The sequence below is a fragment of the Podarcis cretensis genome (assembly GCF_951804945.1).
Source record: "Podarcis cretensis genome assembly, chromosome: 17".
Lineage (NCBI taxonomy): Eukaryota > Metazoa > Chordata > Lepidosauria > Squamata > Lacertidae > Podarcis > Podarcis cretensis.
In genome coordinates, this window is record NC_137187.1 from 7,342,187 (window position 1) to 7,367,162 (window position 24,976).

Below are 24,976 nucleotides of genomic sequence, written 5' to 3' on the forward strand. Positions count from 1 at the left end.
TTTATTTTCTTTTCTTTTTTAAGCACATAGTGTCACGGACCGTGCTGAGGAGGGCTGCATTGAGGAGGAATGGTGGGAGCCTCCCCCTTCCCCCTGCTCTGAATCTTCCCAGGAGCAGTGGGACAGCATAGATTTAGAACAGTGGTTTGCAGAGGGGCATAGTTCAGAAGGCAGAAGCTGGGTAATATTGGATGGGAACAGCCAAGAGAAGAAACACTGGAAGAGAGAGGGTTAACAGACTCACAGTCTGTGGACAGCATTCCTACATTCTCCCCAAGGTCAAGAAGAGCTGAGAAAGTGGCAGAACAGAAAGCACAGAGGGGACAAGCTCAGATTGCAAGACATAGGAGTGATGTAGTTTAATAGGGACGGAATGGGGTGGAATCCTTAATTGGGAGCACCGTCATTTCTAGGAGATGGGTTCCTTGTTCTCTCGCTGTTATTATTAAAGTTTCTAACTGGCAAGCCGTTCCTTTCTTTGATCTTCTTATCTCCTGCCATGGGGGGGAGGAAACCAATTCCCCAAAGCCCGACACATCGTAGAAATGCCCCTACCTTTAGGCATTGCAGAACACAGATTAGTTTGCTTTGTACCCTTTTCAAAACATCATAGTGCATGAAAATAGGCCATCGGTTTTTGTAAAAGTAGAGCACAATCTGCCATGTAGGTGAGCTGTTAGGATAGTGTCTTAGAGTTGATATTATGAGGGCTAGTAAAAGGGCTAAAGTTGGTGTCAGGATAAATAATATAGGGGATGCGTATGTTGGGCGAATAAATAATTTTACTCCATCAGCAATTGGTTGTAAAATGCCGAAAGGCCCTACTGTGTTTGGACCTTTTCAGAGTTGTATATAGCCTAAAATTTTGCGTTCAAATAGCGTTAGAAATGCTACAGCAATGAGAATGGGAATGACGTATGTAATGGGATTAAAAATATAGGATATAAATTTATGCATTATTAAGAAGGGAATTTGCTTCCCTGTAGAAAGATTTTAGGTCTTTTGCATTACTTGACTCTGCTACCTTAATAAACCCTAATAGTTGTAAAGGTAAAGGTACCCCTGCCCGTATGGGCCAGTCGTGTCCGACTCTAGGGTTGTGCGCCCATCTCACTTAAGAGGCCGGGGGCCAGCGCTGTCCGGAGCCACTTCCGGGTCACGTGGCCAGCATGACGAAGCTGCTCTGGTGAGCCAGCACCAGCACAGCACACGGAAACACCTTTTACCTTCCCGCTATAAAGCGATACCTATTTATCTACTTGCACTTAGGGGTGCTTTCGAACTGCTAGGTGGGCAGGAACTGCTAGGTGGGCAGGAATAGTTGTAGTCCTGGGTAAATGAGTCACATTATAACTATAGCAATATAACTGCTAGCACAATTGCAAAGCTAAGCAGGGTCCGGTCTGGTTTCAAATTGGATGGGGGACCACATGTTCAGATGCCTGCATTGCAGGGGGGTCAGACTAGATGACCCTCAGCGTCCCATCCAACTCTACAATTCTTTGATTCATGTATAGCATGGTTAACCCAGTTGGAGCTGAGCAGCTTCATCCAAAGATGAAGCCAACGGTAGCGATCAACAGCTGCACTGACTGCATGCACAAATAACGCCTTAGGGACAATGATATACCTTGCAGGATCGGAGCTCTTGGTTGTACAGTGGTACCTCGGGTTAATAACTTACCGGTAATTCATTCCGGAGGTCCGTTCTTAACCTGAATCTGTTCTTAACCTGAAGCACCACTTTAGCTAATGGGGCCTCCCGTTGCCGCTGTGCTGCTGCTGTGCAATTTCTGTTCTCATCCTGAAGCAAAGTTCTTAACCCGAGGTACTATTTCTGGGTTAGCGGCATCTGTAACCTGAAGCGTCTGTAAACTGATGCGTCTGTAACCTGAGGTACGACTGCACTTCCAGTGAGGTGGCAAACACTAGAGACCTGCAGGAGAAATAACCACTTGGCCCAAGAATAGCACAGAAGCTCAGAATGAAAATAATGAAAATCTGAAATAAATGAGGTCTGCCCAGCCATTGGGTGAGCTGCTGTGATGTCATGGCAGAGGGAGAAGGCTGTTACCCTCAAATCCTGCTTCTGATGGGGTGGCTGCCTTTATACTTGCTCATGCTGTTGTGCCAAAAGGACACCACCACCCTATAGCAGAGTTTATTTTGCCATTTTCCCTCATTAGGTTTATGGAGCTCAAGTCAGTAGTTACCTTCTCCTCCCAACAATGCAATAATTCCAGTATTAGCCCCCTCTAGGTGTGGAGGCAGTGAGAGATTTTACTTTCTTGGGCTCCATGATCACTGCAGATGGTGACAGCAGCCACGAAAGACGCCTGCCTCTTGGGAGAAAAGCAATGACAAACGTAGACAGCATCTTAAAAAGCAGAGACATCACCTTGCCAACAAAGGTCCCTATAGTAAAAGCTATGGTTTTCCCAGTAGTGATGTATGGAAGTAAGAGCTGGACCATAAAGAAGGCTGATCGCCGAAGAATGGATGCTTTTGAATTCTGGTGCTGGAGGAGACTCTTGAGAGTCCCATGGACTGCAAGAAGATCAAACCTATCCATTCTTCAGGAAATCAGCCCTGAGTGCTCACTGGAAGGAAAGATCCTGAAGCTGAGGCTCCAATACTCTGGCCACCTCATGAGAAGAGAAGACTCCCTGGAAAAGACCCTGAAAGATGCAGGGCACAAGGAGAAGGGGACAACAGAGGATGAGATGGTTGGACAGTGTTCTCGAAGCTACCAGCATGAGTCTGACCAAACTGCAGGAGGCAGTGGAAGACAGGAGTGCCTGGTGTGCTCTGGTCCAGGGGGTCATGAAGAGGCGGACACGACTAAACGACTAAACAACAAAGGTGTGGGCCTGGGCCAGCCCCCCCCCCCCCATAGCCATCCCTAGAAAGGGCCCATCCTTTGGCCCACTTCATTTGTTTTGCCGCAGGTCTTCCCCACAGAAGGACCCTTCTTCATCGTCTGTTCCATTTTCATGAGATTTGCTTGATATGCACGGAGCGATTTCCCAAATTAACAGCTGGGAGTCCCAGACTAGGAACGCTACAGATATCACCGTGAGCTATTAATTAATATTCATGATGGCAGTTGGTATTTTTCATATTTAATTGGCACTTGTTTTCACTGCCATTGAAGGAAGAGAGAGGCTAGGAAATGAGTCCTATTCCAATTATAATTTCATTTTGTTATGGGAACAGGGGAGCGAGGCAGAGATGAATCCCTCCAACAGCATGTCCCTTTGGAGAAACACTTTGGGAAACAGGAGAAGGAAGAACAACAGGGATAAGAGCTTAAATATGGTTGTTTCCCACCCGTTCTCTCCTGTGTGGTTGCAAGGACGCATTGATCGTAGGGCATTCTACAGGAGTTGTTACAGCATTTAGGACCAACGTATTTTATAGCGCTATTGCCCTGGATTGAGAGTGACAGGCTGAGTAGCAGCAACTATTTCCTAATCTTTCAAGAATACAGATGAGAGAAGCAAGAGCAGAGCAGGGGAACACCCAAGGAGATTTTAGTTAGGCTAGCAGAAGGCACTGAATATTTATTTATTTACATACTTACTGTGGTACCTCGGTTTTCGAACATCTCGGAAGTTGAACGTTTCAGTTTTTGAACACCAAAAACCCCGAAGTAAATGCTTCAGTTTTTGAACGCTTTTTGGAAGTCAATCATGCTACGCGGCTTTTCCGTAAGTCAATGCTTTGGTTTTCAAATGTTTCGAAACCTGAACGGTCTTCCGGAACAGATTACGTTTGAAAACTGAGGTACCACTGTACTTACTGACTTATTTACACATTGATCACACACCTTTCCTCCCTAACAAAGAGAAGGATAACTTGCAATAACACAATTACATGGAAACTAAACAGCCCTATCAGATGGTGACAGCAGCCACGAAATTAAAAGACGCCTGCTCCTTGGGAGAAGGGCAATGACAGGCCTAGACAGCATCTTGAGAAGTAGAGACATCACCTTGCCAACAAAGGTCCGTATAGTTAAAGCTATGGTTTTCCCAGTAGTGATGTATGGAAGTGAGAGCTGGACCATAAAGAAGGCTGATCGCCGAAGAATTGATGCTTTTGAATTATGGTGCTGGAGGAGACTCTTGAGAGTCCCATGGACTGCAAGAAGATCAAACCTCTCCATTCTGAAGGAAATCAGCCCTGAGTGCTCACTGGAAGGACAGATTGTGAAGCTGAGGCTCCAGTACTTTGGCCACCTCATGAGAAGAGAAGACTCCCTGGAGAAGACCCTGATGTTGGGAAAGATGGAGGGCACAAGGAGAAGGGGGCGACAGAGGACGAGATGGTTGGATAGTGTTTTCGAGGTTACCAGCATGAGTCTGACCAAGCTGCGGGGGGCAGTGGAGGACAGGAGTGCCTGGCGTTCTCTGGTCCATGGGGTCACGAAGAGTCGGACACGACTAAACGACTAAACAACAACAAAACAGCCCTATAAAACATTGCAGACAGCAATGAAAGCAGCGAAAGAGTCACAAAACTACCATCCCAAAGGCTACATCCATCCCAAACTTGGGTCTCCCGCTGTTTTTGGACTACAATTCCCATCACCCCTGACCACTGCTCCTGCTAGCTAGGAATGATGGGAGTTGTAGTCCAAAAACAGTGGGAGGCTCAAGTTTGAGAAACACAGGCCTACAAGAAGAAGAAAATCGTTGCATGTACGCAAGTGAAGAAGGGGACTGCCTGATTTCTCTCTCCAGGGAGATCTGGAGCCAGGGTGCCACCACCAAGGAAGCCCTGCTTTAGACCCACACTCTTCATGCTTCTCCTATCTATGGGGCCCCAAGAAGGACATCTTCCCTCAGATTGAAGATTTTAGGTCAGATGTTAGTTGTAAAGATGCTCTTTCAAGTATTTAGGTCCCAAGTCATGTAAGGCTTTGGGTTTAGCACCTAGAAAAGGTAGGTTATTGTGCTGGGTTTCCACCAGCATTGAGAGAGAGCTGAAGCGAAGCACAAACTGAACTGAAGCTGGGGAGACAAAAAAAGAGTTTGGTTTTGCCTGTTTTTAAAAGACTCTTGAGTGTCACAGATCCATGGAACCTGAGTAATAATCAGCAAAACTGAGAGCGTATCCGTCTGATCTAGAGACTATACAAGAGGACTTTTTTTTTTTGGAAGATGGAGACAGTGAAGACAAAGTCTAGACAAAACTTATAAAATACAGAGAGCAAGCTTACAATAAGGCAATCCAAGAAAGAACCTGAAGGTCAAATTGCTGGAGACGCATTTTGCTTATTTTATTTTTACCATGAAATTAACGTGCCCTTAAATATGTATACCCTGATCAAGCTAAGGAGAGCTACAGGCCTAGGCAGGCTTGCAGGTGTGGATAACTTACTGGGAACGACAGGCAGAAATCAGCTTTGGATTCAGATACACATCCAAATGCACATTCCTTCTTCCGCCCCCGTGTCCTTGAATGGGATGCATGTTCCAATGTGCTTTCAAAATGTGCTTCCCCACCTACGGTCTTGCACAACTAATTGCATACTAACACCTTGTTTACATGTAGCTGGACCTGGAGCAGGGCCACTAAGAGCAGGAAATGAGGCAGAGAAGCAGCGCGATCATATTGTAAAGACAAAGTTGGAGAAGTTGCGCAGAAGCTCGGCGGGTTCCTCGCATCGGCCTCCTATGCTTCCCAGCTCTCTTTGCTACATGGCACCGCAGTTGAAGAATCGTCTACAATGCAAGTTAAAAATGTAGTGTATTATAGAGCCAGTGGAGAAGCTGAAAACAGCACCATTGAAATCAATCTCCTTCCTAGTCAACTGTCTGGAAGGTGATCCTCTTACTATAATTCTTTTTTAAAAAATAGTCAAGGTCCAGAACATGACAGATCTTTCACCCTCACCTCTGCCTGCAACATGAGCACATAGCTGTCAACTGTCCCTTATTTGGTGGGAAAGTCCCTTATCCCAGCTCCGTGTCCCGCTGCTGTCCCTTATTGATGATGTCCCTTAAATTATGTCCCTTAAATTTCAAAGGAAGCAGCTCTTCTCCCTCCCTCTCTGCCGGCCAGGGAGGAGGGAGGCTCCAACTGTGTTGCTTGGATGCGTTGCTCACCCAATAAGGAGTCTAAGAACGACTGGGGGGTGGAGCTTGCATGCCTTGTGCCGATCAAATCGGCCGCGTTGCCTAGGGACTCGCCTTTGCTCACCGCTTCCCAGCGGAGAGGTGACGGTGCTTTCCCGTGCTGCATCCCCTTTGCCGGGTTGCTGCGCTGTGGGAACCACCGCTTGAGGCTTCGTTTGGCTGCTGGCTGGGCTTTCTGCCTTTGGCTCGGAGGGGCTCAGAAGTTGAACATACCTGTGCTCGGAAAATCCCTTATTTTGGCTGCTGATCCCTTATTTCCAAGGCTGCTGGTCCCTTATTTTCAAATCTGTAAGTTGACAGCTATGCATGAGCACTAGGGTTATAACTTTTTAACTTTTTTAAAAAAAGATTTCCTGTATCATAAAGGGATGAACTTTTGCTTAGAAACACTGAAAAAGGGAATAATTCTTCTCAGTTGTGAAAAATGCTCACCTTGAAATGAAAGCTTGGAATCACCATATATGTACTGTTATTACTCATAAGTATTAGCATTTTTTTAAAAAAGCTTAATGGAGCTGTTTAGAACTTTTACAGCTCTCTGGAACTTCCTAAAACTGTATTGGAGAATCACTGTAAGCAGGAGCCATCCACGCTCCAGATACCAAGAATAATCAGTGCGCAGAATGCGCAATCAAAGTGATGTGGGGACTTTATGGTGCTTGAGCAGAAACAAAAACAAACTGTAACCTTGATTTATTCTAAACAATAGAAAATTTGCAAGCTCTATTTTTTCCTGTACAGTGGTACCTCGGGTTAAGAACTTAATTTGTTCTGGAGGTCCGTTCTTAACCTGAAACTGTTCTTAACCTGAGGTACCACTTTAGCTAATGGGGCCTCCCGCTGCTGCCGTGCCACCGCCGTGCAATTTCTGTTCTCATCCTGAAGCAAAGTTCTTAACCTGAGGTACTATTTCTGGGTTAGCGGAGTCTGTAACCTGAAGCGTCTGTAACCTGAAGCATCTGTAACCCGAGGTACCACTGTATCTACTGTGCATATGACATAATACATTATACAGTTACATATACAAAAATCAATTTATTGATTTCGGGGTGACCATTTTTCCAAAAGATTTGTTTTTAGGCAAATGTTCATCTAACTAAGCCTCAGGAACATGACGTTGTAAAAAAAGTTATAACCCTAGTGAGCACTTTGAGAAGTACCAGCCCCCCAATTGTGGGGCAAGCCCAGAGGACATCACAGTTTAGCCACCTATCAGAAAACAGCCAGAGAAGGTTCTAGTGAGCCTTACAGATTATTATTATTATTATTATTATTATTATTATTATTAGCCAGGCTCAGGGTGGCTAACACGAGTAAAATTACAATAAAAACATAATGGGCGCGGGAACCATTTAAAATACAGGTTAAAAATACAATTTTAAATGCAGCCTCATTTTAATAATAGCCCATAGATCCAAACCATAAGGGGAGGGAAACATAAGGGGAGAGTCCAAACCAAAGGCCAGGCAGAACAGCTCTGTCTTGCAGGCCCTGCAGAAAGATGTCAAGTCCCGCAGGGCCCTAGTCTCTTGTGACAGAGCGTTCCACCAAGTCGGGGCCAGTACTGAAAAGGCCCTGGCCTTGGTTGAGACCAGTCTAACCACCTTGAGACTTGGGACCTCCAAGGTGTTGTCATTTGTGGACCTTAAGGTCCTCCGCGGGGCATACCAGGAGAGGCGGTCCCGTAGGTATGTGGGTCCTAGGCCGCATAGGTCAAAACCAGCACCTTAAACCTGACCCTGTACTCCACCGGGAGCCAGTGCAGTTGGTATAGCACTCCTCCAAACAGAAATCAAACCGGTCACAGGGCAAGTATAATAACACTCCCAATAATGCAGGCAATTGTTTGCTAACAAAGGAGGTGTACAGGCAGCCAGGCATCATCCGAATGAGAGAGCTGCATTAAGATGCACAGATGCACAGCGATCAGGAAAGAGATTGCGCTCCTCTGCTTCTGGGTCAAGGGCTGAGAAACCCAGGCAGCTAAAATACGAGCAGGTGATTCGGCTGCACATCCATCCTGCCGTCAGTTCAAATGACGCTTTGTACCCAGATTCAAGGAGTGTGAAATGTAGGGTAAAGGTAAAGGGACCCCTGACCATTAGGTCCAGTCGTGGCCGACTCTGGGGTTGCGGCGCTCATCTTGCTTTATTGGCCGAGGGAGCCGGCTTACAGCTTCTGGGTCATGTGGCCAGCATGACTAAGCCGCTTCTGGCGAAACAGAGCAGCGCACGGAAACGCCGTTTACCTTCCTGCCGGAGCGGTACCTATTTATCTACTTGCACTTTGTGCTTTTGAACTGCTAGGTTGGCAGGAGCAGGGACTGAGCAACGGGAGCTCACCCCATTACGGGGATTCGAACCGCCAACCTTCTGATCGGCAAGTCCTAGGCTCTGTGGTTTAACCCACAGCGCCACCCGCGTCCCAGTGTGAAATGACCCTCAGGCAAACAAGCAATCTTGAGCCTGGTGTTTTCTCCTTTCTGGCATTTATTGGTAGGAAATCCTCTTTGGGCAAGGTCGGGCAGGGGGCTTCATTTCATAACTCTGAATTGGCCACATATCCATCTTTGGCACTGCTGCTGCTACTGCTCCTTTCCTTTATGTTAAAAAACCTTCCAGCAGGCAAACAGCCATTGCCTCGCAAATGCATGAGGGAGATTTATTAACACGCAGTGCCACACCACGCCGTTTGACCCCAGCGACCCCTCTCCATTACTCTGACACCTCCTATCCACATAGTTTCTTAACCCTGCCATGCTCCTGAGTGTATTTCTCCCCAAAAATCAGTTACACTGTGGTGCCCTCTTGTGGCCATTCAGCATTATTGCAGCCAGAAGAAACTTCATATAAGAACAATTTTTATTATTTGGGTTTACCAAATTACGTGCATTATCTTTTTTTTCAGGTTGCAACGTCTTTTCTACAGATCAGTTACATTAGATATGAGACATTAGTGTAGTATTCAGTGTAAGTTCAGGAAAGAAGAAAGCAGGGATGGGTGGTGAAACTTAAAATGGTGAAACTTAAAAACTTAAAAACTCCTGCCTAGGAGTGTGGTGGAGTCTCCTTCTTTGGAGGTCTTTAAGCAGAGGCTTGACAACCATATGTCAGGAGTGCTCTGATGGTGTTTCCTGCTTGGCAGTGGGTTGGACTCGGTGGCCCTTGTGGTCTCTTCCAACTCTATGATTCTATGAAAATTCTTTTATATAGTGTACATGTGGGGTTTTGTGTTGGTGTCAACTGGGTAGGTTATCTTTTATTCGCTTACTACATTTCCTTAGTAGTGAGAGGGATTGGGGCTGCCAGGGTGTGGTTGGTTGTCTGTGGTTTGTTGCAGTGAGGTTTGTTTGCATTGAGGGGTGAGATTGTTGGGTCAAGTAAGCCATATTGATTCATATGGGACACGGGTGGCGCTGTGGTCTAATCCACTGAGCCTCTTGGGCTTGCCGATCAGAAGCCTGGTGGTTCAAATCCACACAATGGGGTGAGCTCCCATTTCTTTGTCCCGGCTCTTGCCAAGCTAGCAGTTCAAAAGCATGCCAGTGCAAGTAGATAAACAGATACCGCTGCAGCGGGAAGGTAAATGGAGTTTCCATGTGCTCTGGCTTCCATCACAGTGCTCTGTTGTGCCAGAAGCAGTTTAGTCATGCCGGCCACATGACCCGGAAAGCTGTCTGTGGACAAACACCGGCTCCCTCGGCCTGAAAGCGAAATGAGCGCCACAACCCCATAGTCGTCCTTGACTGGACTTGACTGTCCAGGGGTCCTTTACCTTTACCTTTTTTACCTATTGATTCATATGCTTTCAGTGAGTTCTTGTTAAGTTTGTAGGGAACGTGCACTTAGCTCTCACCTGTGGCTCCTAGAAGCTGTCAACATGCAACAGCAGCCACACCCTGGGAATGGCTTCAACTGGCCAGCTAAACCAGGTGAGGGTAGCTGATGGGTCTCAACCCCTCAGTGAGTTAGGGTCTTTCCCTGCATGTGAAGACAGGCTCTGGCAGATTGACTGGATGAGACCAACAGTGGGTTCAACGGTCAAGAAGGTGGTTTCTGGACGTGCTGTGGAAGGAAGTGAGGGGCAGATGGGGCTTGTCTACCTGGCAAGGTAGCCCATCTAGGAGAAGGAAAACTCTGATCCTAAACCTCATCTGCCCTGCAGGATATCTTCTGGAGAAAAGGCTAAGGAGTAAATCCAGAGTGGAGCCCCTAAGATGGCTGGATATTACCTTGTATGCCTCCTTCCGGCAACTCCTGCAGCTAAGCTGGTGCCAAACATTTTGATCTGCTTTCCTTTGGACCACATCAGTGAGACCAAGAGGAGGGTCTGCCCAGGCAATAAGACCCCAGGAAAGTCACTTTGGTGCTGCTATCGAAGTAGTTTGACTTCACCCCTGGAGGCGCACTCCATTGTCTCTCGAGACAGATGGATGCCAACCACCAGGAAGAAAGGGGAAATGGTCCAAACCCTCTCAGCAGGGCACTGGAGCAAATAACTTATACCAAATATTTGTATGAACCTTCATTTTGCAAGCTTAGAGAGACATGCCAGAACATTTTGGATTGTGTTGGTTTTGGAACAGAGGGATCTAGGCAATCCATTGAGTCATCTTGTGCAGAACACCAGACGATGCAACAGGTTTACTCTATCTTAGCTTACTTTAAAAAAAAAAAACTCAGCTGAACATAGGTCTGATCATTTTTTATCAGAACTGTTTCATATTGGAAATGAGAAATTAAGACTTCCGGGTTAGCGCGATCTGGTTAATGGCGGATTCCCTCCGAGCTCCGGAGGGAATCAGCTCCGCTGGAGAAGGGTTCTACCGCGACGGCGACGCGGGGACCCTCAGAAACTGCAGGCGCTGAAGCCTGCGGACTTGGTGACTCGGCGGGCACCTAAAGCGCCCCCCGACCCACGAAGAGCCTTTTTAAAGGCTGCGGAGAGGGTACGGGGAGCGGCGTGGTGCTGTGAGTGGACCGCTACTGCAGTGGAGCGAAGCCGCGAGCCATGGCCGGAGACCGCTGACTTTCTTCCCTGAAATTCGGACTTTAATTAATCCGTGAGTAAAATGGAATTTGGACTTTAAAGTTTCTACCTTTGAATTCGGTACGATCGGGGGATGTGCTAAAGGGAAGTCCGCACCCCCCTGCTTACAGAAGATTTAAAGCAAGGATCGGAGAACTAAGGTGGAGAGTTTTTTCTTTTTGGTGTTTTTTAAAAGATAATATTTTCATGAATTTGACAGAAGAAGATTTGTGCTGGAGAGTAAGAGTGGAATTTTAGAAGGCTTTGTCTAAACCCCCCCCCCCCCAGACCCGGGAGTGTCCTGTATGTGAGCTGGAGAAAAAGGAACAAGGAGTTTGACAGCTGTCAAAGGAGCTGTCAAACGGGCAGTGAAAGTTAAAAATCTTATTATTTAACACCTTTCTGGACTAAATTTGTTATATTTGAATTAAACTGGTTGGGAACAAAGTAGTGAAATAACAAAGTAACGGACTGTTGGGAAAAAACTATTAAGTAACCAGAATCCCCCTAGGGGAAACATTGAAACACTACAATGGCTGCAGATGGAAAACTACAGGCAGAGATAGAAAGAATGTTTTTTCTCGTGGGAAAGTTGCAGGAGCAGACTACGGCTATGAATAAACAACTTATAACCTTGAACTCTAAAATAAGTGACTCTGCTGAATGCACAATGGATTTGACCGGGAAAAAATCTACAGCTGAATTAGAAGAGATAATTTCGGAACAGGAGGAGAGGGAACAAGGGCCAGTACAGATGGAGAGTACCAACCAGAAGCCTACATTGTCAGAACATAAAGAAGAAGACCTTTGGATTACAAATCTGCGAAAGATGCGAAAGAGGAGGGAGGAAGCCCCTGGAACATTTGGAATATTTGAATTTATAAGAAGCAAGAAATATGATTGGGGCTTCCTCTTTGAGTATGGAAGATTAGCTGACCTTTCGCAGCAGCTGGTACCAAGTACTTGGGATGGAAGAAAATCTGACGAGACTGAGCTAGAACTCCTTCGAGACCCGATGACCAACAAAGAGGGCTACCAACAAAATCGGCAGAGAGAGACTGACAGAGATTTAAAGGCCTCAGATGCGAGGAATCCAGGCTAAAAACTGTTTTTGTGGACATGGGGATATTGGGAAGGGACAGAAACCGGGGCGGGGGGGGAGATTTTTTTTTTAAAAAATGTTTATGACCTTTGTGTTTGATTATTATGACCTATTTTTAAGATAAAAGGGAAATTCGTGGAAGGAATTTGAGTCGACCTTAGAAAAGGATTTAATATTTATAAGAAAATTGGATAAGTAAAATTTGGCCAAGTAATAAGAATTAAGTATTTCTTTAAATATATATATATAATAATAATAATATGTAAAGGATGAGAGATATGAACCTGCTGAGCTAATTTAATTGAATTAGGATGTATGAAGGGGGGGTGGGGGGAGGTCAAGAACTGGGGTTAGGAAAGTAAGGATATGAAACTTTATGTGTGTTGTCTTTGTCTGTGTGTGTGTGTTTGTGTTTATAAAATGTGAAAACTCAATAAAAAATTTATAAAAAAAAAAGAAATGAGAAATTAAAGCAAGCTTCCTCCAGTGTAAGGGAAAGCTTCATGGGTTAAATTTCAGCAGCAGGCTGCTCTCAGGATATAAAACTAGTTGAAAAACAAGTTAGCAACCTCAACTGTACAGTTCTTTAAAGCACAGAAAAATCAAGAGATTCACCCCACCTTTTTTTGGCACTGTAAACTAATATGGCAGCTATTTTGAATTAATGCACAACAAAAGTATTGGCTTGGACAGTTTAACCACAGTCAAAAATAGAACTGATAATTGTCTGAACCATTCCTTAGCTTGCAATTCCTTGCTTTTGTCCAGTGGAATTTTGGGGTGAAATATTGATAGAGGCTTTACTTAACATGGAGAATGTACCAACTGTTAAATGACTGAGTATGCATCATGAGAGGAAAAAGGGCGTTACTGCCCCCTGGTGTTTTTTTATGGTAACTACTAAGATGGGAAGAAGCTCGGCCTTCACCCTTGCTGCGTATGACTGGGTGTTTTCTAGATTTATTACAAAGTGCATGTACAAAGAATATCCATGTCCAAGAATAGAGGTTGAAGCTCTGTAAGAGGACAGTCATCATTTTTACAAGTCATTTCTCTGGTGCTGGGAAAGACAAAACAGATCTGGGAAACACCACATTCTTGATTAGGCTTTCAGAAAAAAACAGATATTTGTTGGCAGCTGAGGTTAAGGGATCATATTTGTAATGGTTATAAGGGGTTGCTCGTGCGCAAGTTACCGCCACTCCTGGCTAGGTAGCCTGGTTAAACCTGTTCAGGCTGGACAGCCCTTCACTTCGTGGCTGTTCAGTCGCTAGCAGAATCCGTCAGTGGGTGTTTCTTAAACTTCTTCCAGCACAGAAGCTCTTTGACGCCAAGTCTACGCCTACTTTCCCTGCGCGGAAGTCTTCTGCGCAGGGTGGGTGTGGGTAGCGGAGGACCCGTGCTCTCCCCGCTGATCTCCAGTGAAGAGTCTTGGAGACCCCTCGCCAATTCTCCCATCTGCCCTCCTCTATCCCTGGTGTTACGCTGATTTCCTTCCCCAGCCAATGAGCTCCCTCTCTCCTTGCTGGCCCCCTCTCCAGCATCGCTTGAGAGCCTTGCCTCCACCTCTGGCTCCGATGTCAGTTCCCTGACAATATTCTACTTAAATTACATATTTATCATGCCAAACGTAAGCAAAAGTTGCTACTTTTGCTTCCCAGCAGATGCATTCCTATTTAAACAATGTGCCACAGTTTGTCACATTGTATGCTTTTTATGTAGAAGTGGAGTGATTTGCATGCATATTTCATGTCTACTGTGTTATCTTTATAAGCTAGTAAAGGTAAAGGACCCCTGGATGGTTAAGTCCAGTCAAAGGCAACTATGAGGTTGCGGCGCTTATATCGCTTTTAGGCTGAGGGAGCCGGCATTTGTCCACAGACAGCTTTCCGTGTCATGCGGTCAGCATGCGTAAACCGCTTCTGGCACAACAGGACACCATGACGGAAGCCAGAGCGCATAGAAACACCGTTTACCTTCCCTCTGCAGTGATACCTATTTATCTACTGGTGTGCTTTTGAGCTGCTAGGTTGGCAGGAGCTGGGACAAAGCAACGGGAGCTCACCCTGTCGCGGGGATAAAAACCACCGACCTTCCAATCAGCAAGTCCAAGTGGTTTAGACCACACACTACCCACATCCCTTATATTCTAGTACCAAAAGCCAGATCTTAATCAGCAGTGCCACAGCACTTCTCTGACGGAAGAAAAAATCCAGAGCCACAGTTTGAGATGCAAATTGGTTTACTTTATCTTTGACATGAAGTGTTTACTCTTGTTCAGTGGTCAAGAAGCTTGAAATATAACAGATCACCATAAATTCTACGAGGCATAGGTAAGTCCTAGTCAACACCAGCTAAAGAATTCCTGGGCTGAAACTAGATGCCAACCCGCTGTTTGCTGTTAACGCCTAGATCAGTGTTCCCCAAACTTGGGTCTCCAGCTGTTTTCAGACTACGACTCCCATCATCCCCAGCTAGCAGGACCAGTGGTCAGGGATGATGGGAATTGTAGTCCCAAAACAGCTGGAGGCCCAAGTTTGGGAAACACCGGTCTAGATGCATCCTTTTCTAGATATTAATGCAAGCAGGAGAAGTGACCTTGAACCAGTCCTTAGTCAGGTAGCATCCATTCATTTATGCCCTGTTGAGATTGGTTTGGTGCTTTGCTGGAAAACTGCACTGAACAACCTCTATAGAGGTCAGCTTGGCACTGCCATAGAAGATGGGCCAAACTGTTTTGGAGGTACAGTTTTTGTCCCCTACAAGCTGCTAAGAAAACTGCACTTCTTCACATTTAAGTTAGCAAGTTCTGCAACGAAGAGGCCTAGACAACATTGAGCACTGCTGAGCTCTGTGTTCTGAGAAGAACGGAAGCAACTTGGCCGCAGACTGCAGGTTAGGCTTGCTCGTTCAAAGCACTGGATCCAGGCACTTCCATCCTTTGGACATCTACCTCCGATTCCTTCACAGATGGAGGCACCTCTGCTGCTTGGGATTCAGCCAAGGGTTCAGGAGGAGAGGCCTCTTCTGGGGAGAAGGGCCCCACAATCCAGTTCAGGGGAGTGGACTGCATGACATACTCCAGGACCTCATCCCCAGCCTGCCAGATTTTGCCCATTGTTTCGTGGCGCTGCATCAAAAGGCCACTAGGAAGCTCCTGGAATGACTTGGCACTGGAAAAAGCAGCCTGTAGCTCCTCCATGTAGCTGTAAGCTTGCTGCACCTTTTCTTGGAGGGCTGCAGGGAGACCCTGCATATTGGCCAGGAGGCTCTGGCAGGCAGCCTGAATCTGCTGGGCAATGTTGCGGGACATGGCTAGAGCCTGGGATTCCATCTGCTGGAGAGAAAGAGAGAGGTGTTAGTAATAATAGTAGTAGTAGCTGTTATTTACTGAAGTTCTCACCCTGGGCCAGCAGGGGGATACTGTAGATACTTCAGGTCCACATATGCAAATAAGGGATCGAAAGTGACATTCAGTGATTGGATAGTTACAGAAAGTTGTTACAATTACGTTGTTCTGGAGCTCTATATAAGCAGGCTGGCTGAACCCTTCAGTTCAGTTCTGTTCTGGCCTGTGAATAAACAAGAGCTGTCTGAAGAATTGCTGTGTCGTCTGATATGTTCACCCACAACTTAACAGTAGTAGTAACAAAAGAACGAAGAAGAAGAAGAAGAAGAAGAAGAAGAAGAAGAAGAAGAAGAAGAAGAAGAAGAAGAAGAAGAAGAAGAATTATTTATACCCCGCCCATCCGGCTAAGTTTCCCCAGCCGCCCTGGGTGGCTCCCAACAGAATATTAAAAACACAATAAAACATCAAACATTAAAAACTTCCCTAAATAGGGATGCCTTCAAATGTCTTCTAAAAGATAGAGAGTTGTTTATTTCCTTGACATTTGATGGGAGGGTGTTCCACAGTGCAGGCTCCACTGCTGAGAAGGCCTTCTGCCTGGTTCCCTGTAACCTCACTTCTCACAATGAGGGAACTGCCAGAAAGCCCTTGGAGCTGGACGTCAGTGTCCAGGCTGAGTAAGAGGGTGGAGACGCTCCTTCAGGTATACTGGGCTGAGGCAATTTAGGGCTTTAAAAGTCAGCATCAACACTTTGAATTATGCTCAGAAACATACTGGGAGCCAATTTAGGTCTTTCGGGACCAGTGTTATATGGCCACATTCTGGATTATTTGTAGTTAGGACAGGGATGGCAAACCTTCAGCAGATGTATCAGGTAATGGGGTTTGGATATGGCACAGAGCAGAGATTGGTGAGGTGAAAGCACTGCAATGGAAGTCTTCAATTCTTGTCTTTTTCTGAACTTCACTTACGTTTGCTCATCCTCACAAATCATAAAGTAAGCAAAATTTTTACCTTCCATTTAAAACTGGTGCTGAAAGTTTGATTATCCTCCGTTCAGACCATATTGTAGTTTTGTGTTTTATTTTTGCAGCTCTTGCCCTACCTGTGATTCAGGTATGCTCTCCAAAACCCAAACAATATGAGACTATTGTTATTCATCCTGATCTCCCTTTAGCTACCACATAGCTGTCAACTGTCCCTTATTTGGCAGGACAGTCCCTTATCCCAGCGCAGTGTCCCACTGCTGTCCCTTATTGATGATGCCTCTTAAATTTCCCAGGTTTCAAAGGAAGCAGCTCCTCTCCCTCCCTCCCTGCTGGCCAGGGAGGAGGGAGGCTCCAACTGTGTTGCTTGGCTGCGTTGCTCACCCAATAAGGAGTCTAAGAACGACTGGGGGGTGGAGCTTGCATGCCTTGTGCCTGGCCGCCTTGTCTGGGGACTCGCCTTTGCTCAGCACTTCCCAGCGGAGAGGTGACGGTGGTTTTCCTTGCTGCATCCCCTTTGCCAGGTTGCTGCACTGTGGGAACCACCACTTAAGGCTTCGTTTGGCTGCTGGCTGGGCTTTCTGCCTTTGGCTCGGAGGGGCTCAGAAGCTGAACATACCTGTGCCCGGAAAATCCCTTATTTTGGCTGCTGATCCCTTATTTTCAAGGCTGCTGGTCCCTTATTTTCAGTTCTGTAAGTTGACAACTATGCTACCATGATTTACTTAGCAGGGGCGCCCCATCCAGGCTATGGTCTGCTGAGCTTTGTCACGAGAGCAAGCCACCCTGTGTCCCGATGGGCCCTTCTCTGGGAAACGCATTGAGGAAGCCAATAACACAACATACCTCTGCTGGGTTCTCTCCAGTGGAATCGCTCTGTCTCAACTGGTTCTTACTCCACTCCAACCACTTCTGCCGCAGTTCCTCCTGCCCACCTTGATCTTTCTGGTCTGTGTGTCTGGCAAATGCAATCTAGGAAATCAGCAGCGAGAACATTAAGAACATTTAGAAAAGAGAGATACTTCCAAGCGAAACAGTAAAAAAGCAGAAAGGGAGCCAGTGTGGTGTAGTGGTTGAGAGCGGTGGACTCATAATCTGGTGAACCGGGTTCGCTTCCCCACGCCTCCACATACAGCTGCTGGGTGACCTTGGGCTAGTCACACTTCTCTGAAGTCTCTCAGCCCCACTCACCTCACAGAGTGTTTGTTGTGGGGGAGGAAGGGAAAGGAAAATGTTGGCCGCTTTGAGACTCCTGAAGGGGAGTGAAAGGAGAGATATCAAATCCAAACTCTTCTTCTTCTTCAAATCCAAAGTCTCTCAAACGAAGCTCAGTGGGACTGACTCTCCCAAGGAGAATCACATCTCACATTTTGGGAGGTACTTTTGCCACACAAATAAAATGAACCAGTCTGCTTGGGCAACAGAACATGGCGTGCCTTGCTGATCAGGCAACCGACACCCAGGGTGGATTGGCACACATGGTTTTTAACATTAAGGAGGGGTTAGGGAAAGATGGTGGTAATGCAGGTGGACATCAGATGTACCGCATTTAATGTCCTTAATGCATTATTAAAATGTGACACCAGAGGGTGCTGCTGATCTACCAGCAGCATTTTGACGGGGGAGGGGGGGGGACAATGTAAGAAAACCGCTTTAGAATCATAGAATCATAGAGTTGGAAGAGACCACAAGGGCCATCGAGTCCAACCCCCTGCCAAGCAGGAAACACCATTTACAAGTATGCCCTGTGACGTTTTAGAATGATATGTCTAGGTAAAGGTAAAGGGACCCCTGACCATTAGGTCCAGTCGTGGCCGACTCGGGTTGCGGCGCTCATCTTGCTTTATTGGCCGAGGGAGCCGGCGTACAGCTTCCGGGTCATGTGGCCAGCATGACTAAGCCACTTCTGGCGAACCAGAGCAGCGCATGGAAACGCCGTTAATCTTCCCGCCGGAGCGGTACCTATTTATCTACTTGCACTTTGACGTGCTTTTGAATTGCTAGGTTGGCAGGAGCAGGGACCGAGCAACAGGGGCTCACCCCGTCGTTGGGATTCGAACCGCCAACCTTCAGATCGGCAAGTCCTAGGCTCTGTGGTTTAACCCACAGCGCCACCCGCTAATGTTAAACAGGTCAGTGTAGATTTTCCTTCTGGAAAGCTCAAGAGCCGGACCTGAAAGTTGCCACCCTTCACCCAGTTTGTCCCACAACATTGGTGTTCAGGGGCACCACATCTGAACAGACAGACCCACCCCCTTCAGCTTCAATGGTCAGTTAGTGATTTAAGTATATTCCCCAGAAGTATATCCTCTTTTAAGTTATCAAAGCTGGTGGACATCACCAGTGGTGTAGCGTGGGTTGTCAGCACCCAGGGCAAGGCAAGTAATTTGCGCCCCCTAACCCATGGATTTGCGCCCCCTAACCCGTGGATTTGCGCCCCCTAGCCCTAACCCCCAGATGTTGCACCCGGTGCGGCCAGCCCCCCCTGCACCCCCCACGCTACGCCACTGGACATCACATCTGGAATTCACAACCCTGAGCTAAAGGTATGTGCATTGTGCAACTGAACCCAGCACATTTTTCCAAAAAAAACCAACAACCCCAGAGAGCCAGAGTTGCCTTTGTCAACCTGGGGCTGTTTTGGACTACAACTCCCATCAACCAGCACAACTAGCAGCCTCTGTATCATGCAGCCATGCCAGGTGGCTCTGGTGGAAGTTGCGGTCTGCAACAGCAGAGGTTAGAGAAGGTTGACCTAGAGCAAGCACTACCAGAGACCAGGAAAGTGCTTATACCAAGTCCATTGCTTGCTGGAGCTGGGACAGAGTCTCCTGCATCTTCTGCTTGGTTTGGCGCAGCTTGCCCAGGGTGTGCTGGTAGGCTCTCTGGCGCACCCTGATGGAGAGGGAACCCAGGCGCACATAGTAACTCCGCTGCTGCCTTTGCTTCTCAATGGAAGAAGAGGTCTCTGGATCCTCCACAGCAGCTGCAAGAGTAGCTGAAAGGAAGGCATTACACACTTTAGAACTTAGCAAGCCCTGGAAATATGCAGAACACCCTAAATATTGTCGGTGCAAATATACATATGCATCCTGGAATTCCTGCATTCCAAGATCCAAGTTCGGGGCAAGTACTTTTGGGTGGGAGAACCCCAGCAGAGATATAAAGTCACAAAATATGCAGCAAGCTAAATAAATCTGGACTGTTAAAGCTTTAAAATATGTCCTTCAAAGCGAGTTCCAATATGCCCATTAAAAGCGTCTTTCCAAAGTTTCCCTCTTCCCCCAGCACAGGGACAGACCGCACATTTGGAAAGTTAAAAATGGTTTACTTACAAATTCTCAAAAGGTCAGATTCAGGTGCTTTAGAATAGTTGCACAGGCAGCAAAACTTAGTTTACTTACAAAGTGGTAAAAGTTCCTAGGTTGTTGGTATAGGAACTCTGGAGAGGCTGGTGAGAGCCATGCGGTATGAGCAGGAGCAACTAGCTCAAACCTCTTCACACATTGAACTTTTCAGATAGACTGAGATTACAAAAATGAGCTTGATTACCCATTTCCTCCCAAGGCAAGGCCTATTGACATTTGCTACCATGCCTCCCTCTGGCTTCCGAACAACCCTCCCACCCACAAATTGAGGAAAGCTGTAGAGCAGCAGGAAATCACAGAACAATGCACACATTTGCTCAATTCTGTTTTAGTACAGAATGTGGATTGCACGGATGGAGAATTTTAGTTTTCCGATTGTGGGGGACCTTGCAATAGGAATCTGCACTGCAGTGGACATTGTGTGGCTAATTCAGCCTAGTTCCTGGTAAAGGGACCCTTGACCATTAGGTCCAGTCATGACCGACTCTGGGGTTGCAGCGCTCATCTCACTTTATTGGCCGAGGGAGCCGGCATACAGCTTCCGGGTCATGTGGCCAGCATGACTAAGCCGCTTCTGGCGAACCAGAGCAGTGCACGGAAACGCCGTTTACCTTCCCGCTGGAGCGGTACCTATTTATCTACTTGCACTTTGACGTGCTTTTGAACTGCTAGGTTGGCAGGAGCTGGGACCGAGCAATGGGAGCTCACCCTGTCACGGGGATTCGAACCGCCGACCTTCTGATCGGCAAGTCCTAGGCTCTGTGGTTTAACCCACAGCGCCACCCACGTCCCTTCAACTGTGCTTAGAAGAGACTATATAACACTGATGTACATGCATGAGCATGGCACAGACCACTGGCTAACAGACAAGTGTCGACTGACCTAGCTCCTCATCAGACATTGGGAGGTAGTGGTCCACCATCTCCTCCGACTTCCCCATCACAGCCTCAACAGCACTGGAGGCCATCTGGCCTATGCTGGAGCCCATCACAGTGTTCATGCCACTGGTTAGAGCAGACGTGGTCATCTCAACACTCCCTCGGACAGCTTCTTTAACCAGGTCCAGCATGCCAGGGGCCACTTCCTTGGTTTCAGCAGCTGTTTGGCAAACCGCTGCTGCTGCAACTGTCTCTGTAGATGACGCCGTCTCCTTTTTATCTGGGCTCCCCTAGGGAGGGAAAGAAGCAGTCAGCATCAGGGCAACCTAGCAAAACTTGTTCACGAAAGTAGCTCTTAAAACTTTCCGTATTCGTCTGCCACCCACAGATAAGCCTTCAAAGATGGACCACGTTGCATGCGTCCTACATATGAGCAGGAAGGTATTTGGGGAGTAAAGAGGTAAAGGGACCCCTGACCGTTAAGTCCAGTCGTGGACGACTCTGGGATTGCGGCACTCATCTCGCTTTACTGGCCGAGGGAGCCGGTGTACAGCTTCCGGGTCATGTGGCCAGCATGACTACGCTGCTTCTGGCGAACCAAAGCAGCGTGCAGAAACACCGTTTACCTTCCCATCAGAGCAGTACCTATTTATCTACTTGCACTTTGATGTGCTTTCGAACTGCTAGGTTGGCAGGAGCTGGGACCAAGCAACGGGAGCTCACCCCGTCGTGGGGATTCGAACCGCCGACCTTCTGATCGACAAGCCCAAGAAGCTCAGTGGTTTAGACCACAACGCCACCCGCGTCCCAGTGCACATCTGTAAATAAACATCAGGCACCCAGAGCCCAGCAGAAACAGATGGACGTCTACATCAGATTCCTAGAAGCAAGGTGAAACCTTAAAGCTTCTCCATTGAGTACTGCTTAACTTACAGCTCTTCTCATCCAGCTTGAGGTTGCATAACAATATCTCCTGCTGACTCAGGGATGGGGAACCTAAGACACTGCCAGACACTGCTAAATTCCAGCACATACCAGCCCCAGCCAATATGGCCAATGGACTGGGATTATGGGATCTGTAGCCCAGCCAACCTCTGAAGAGCCACAGGTTCCTAAGCTAGCTGAAGGTCATCACCTAGTGAGAGTCTTCCAGCCTCCAAAGACTATTCATGTTCTTTTGTTAACCTCCTAGCCATCAGGACCACCCCATTATCAGATGGACAAATTCATAATAGGGACCAGTTGAAGTCTAGACAGTGGTTACCTGATCAGCTGGTCCTTGAACTATCAATTCCTTTTCCTCCACTTTGTCCAGATCTTGGCTGTTCTGCACATCTGCTGCTGGATTTTTTTTTTAAAAAAAGATAATAAATAGTTGTCGTTGGCACAGTGCAATTTTAGACAGTTGCACCAACAACAATAGATGATCTTATTACGTCTTATATGTTATGTACAGTTATTGTTTTAGATCTTTGTGTGAACTGCTTTGAGCGCGAGTTTCCCTGTGGAAAATGTGGTATATATACTGACAATGACATTTGTTTTGTGATGTTTAATATTGTTCTGCAACAGAAGGTAAAATTTCATGTGGTCATTAGATTTTTGCAAGCTAATTTCCACTCCTTTTCTCTGTGTGGAACTTACTACCACCACCATGAACTTATGGGGACACTGCAAAACACTCCACAAAGGGTAGGGATAGGTGAATATATTCATTTGGGGTTTTTGCAGTTTCACATTTTTCTTCAAATCTTAAGATCAATTTCCTACATTTCCACATCAGTTTTTTTATCTTATTTTTAAAAAGTTCTCATAAAAAATCCATCAGCATCACTGGGCAAATTTCTCCTACTACTTTTGCCTAACATACACATGGTTGCAAAGCAATTTCTCTATATTTTGGGATGTCGCCCACACTAATATATGCATTTATATGCATGCTTTACCACATAATATACACTTTTGGACACACATCTGGGGAGCTGCACTGCAAAATTTGGATACACAGCAAATTTTGAAAGACGGCTGTGTTTCAGTTCAGGCATTGTTTCGGAAAACGCAAAAAATGGTTACGGTAGTTTGCCTTTAAATGGGAACAGAATTGAATTTCTCTCCCCATCCCACAGAGCCGGCCATTTACTCACTCTGGGGCTTGCTGAAAAGAGGCTGCACCCTGCTGACTGTGGCCGAAGCAATTGTCCTCATCCCTGTCTCGGCCGCATCACAGAAAGATTTGAAGACCGGAATGTTCTCTTTGATTGAAGAGTATGTGGTGGAGACCATTTCGCAAGCAGCACTCAGGGAAACCAAGGCCACTCTGCTCACCAGGTTCTAGAAGCAAAGGAACGTGAAGCAGACAAGGTAACCGGTGTCAGCAACCCAAGGCCAGGGGGCAGTCAACAAAGACTCCATTTGAAACCAACCCCTCTCTTGATATGTGACTGACCAGTGGAATTGGGAATACATGGGTTTAAGAGAACGAAACTCTGTAGATTAGGAATGAAGAACCTTGGTCCTCTAAATGTTGTTGTAAGGCAGAATCTAGCCAGTTCTTGTCTGACTCAACTGTGTTAAGTATAATTGCTTTAATTCACACAGAAATGAAAGATGTATGTGTATTAATAAAGATCTAAAATGGAAAATGGCTAACATTGGGGTTTCCCCACAGTTGTTTTCAAAAGGACACTGAACTCCTCAATGGGTTAATGAATATTTGTTGATTTGTTGATACTCTAAACTAGGCTTCCTCAAACTCGGCCCTCCAGATGTATTGAGACTACAATTCCCATCATCCCTGACCACTGGTCCTGCTAGCTAGAGATCATGGGAGTTGTAGGCCAAAAACATCTGGAGGGCTGAGTTTGAGGAAGCCTGCTCTAAACTATTGTAACCTTAGATCAGGTACAAAGGTGTTGAATTGCAAATCTGCCATCTTCAAAGGCTGATATTGTTTCTCTGAACCCAACAGAGAACCGAAGATGTAAATGAAGCTCTCAAGGAAAACAGCATCAGGGAATTGGATACTGTTAAAGCGAGACCTTGGTTTATAGGTCTGTTTGGATTACAGTGGTACCTTGGTTCCCGAACTTAATCCGTTCAACTTCCAAAACAGTTCAAAAACCAAGGTGTGGCTTCCAATTGGCTACAGGAACTTCCTGCACTCAAGCTGAAGCTGCATCGGACATTCAGCTTCCGAAAAACGTTTGCAAACCGGAACACTTACTTCCAGGTTTGCGGTGTTCAAGAGCCAAAACATACGAGACCCAAGGCGTTCAAGAACCAAGGTACAACTATATTCCATATTTTCTAAGATGCTGAGCCTACGCTGAAAAGCACAAGGTATTGTATGGATATTTAGAGGGGTATGTTTAATGCTTATGTTCTGTTTTTTAAAGAGTTATGCTAGTAAAGTTTGGATAATATTTTATGGGCCTGGACAATGACTCCTTCCAAAAGGAGTCAGTTCCACCCCCCACCCCAGCTACTTCAAACTGCACAATATTAAGATGTGCAACAACTTGTGCTGTGTTGCTGTTGCTACTCCAGTCAGCAGACTGAAGGCAAAAGCCTTCCTAAGGCAGAGGGAGGAGTGTCCTATGTACTGTAGAATGACATGTCTGCTTTGGAGCTCAACTCGGAGCATCAATGGTTTCTCCCATCAAATGACCATCACCAAGAACTACTCACCTGCTGGTCTTCATTGTTCTTGGAGTCAGAAGCAGCTGCTGCCAAATCTTTGTTTTCTGATGCCATGGCATAAACTAGGTCGCTCTGGAAAGAACAGGCAAGACCGACATTACCTATCATCTCTTAAACTGGGTGTGTCCATCCCATATATTCAAAGCACATCATTTCCTCCAAATATTTATTGAAAACCAGTGCTTTTTTTCTTAAAGAAGATGCTTGGGGTACTCTCATTTTGATTCAAGAAAATCACCATTTTATAGTTCAAACTGGGGGAAATAAATACAGTAAATGAACAAAAGTGCAAAGATTCACAGAATGTTTAGGGGTACGCATACCCCTGCACACACACCCCAGAAAAAAGCACTGCTGAAAACTATGGTTTCTTAAGGGTGCTGGGACTTGTTGCTCTGTGAAAGGTAAACTACAGCTCCCAA

At 46.4% G+C, this 24,976-nt stretch overlaps 1 protein-coding gene across 1 annotated transcript; it reads right to left on the reverse strand.

Annotated features, from left to right (window-relative positions):
- Positions 1–14,507: 14,507 nt before the first annotated feature.
- Positions 14,508–24,697, reverse strand: LOC307206362 (perilipin-3-like). Its single transcript, XM_079959576.1, has 7 exons — positions 24,543–24,697; positions 23,000–23,186; positions 22,120–22,196; positions 20,860–21,145; positions 19,405–19,607; positions 17,456–17,581; positions 14,508–15,610 (listed from the first exon to the last, which is right to left on the reverse strand). Exons 1-7 carry the CDS (start codon positions 24,660–24,662, stop codon positions 15,170–15,172), a joined length of 1,440 nt encoding a protein of 479 aa, XP_079815702.1. The 5' UTR covers positions 24,663–24,697; the 3' UTR covers positions 14,508–15,169.
- Positions 24,698–24,976: the final 279 nt, after the last annotated feature.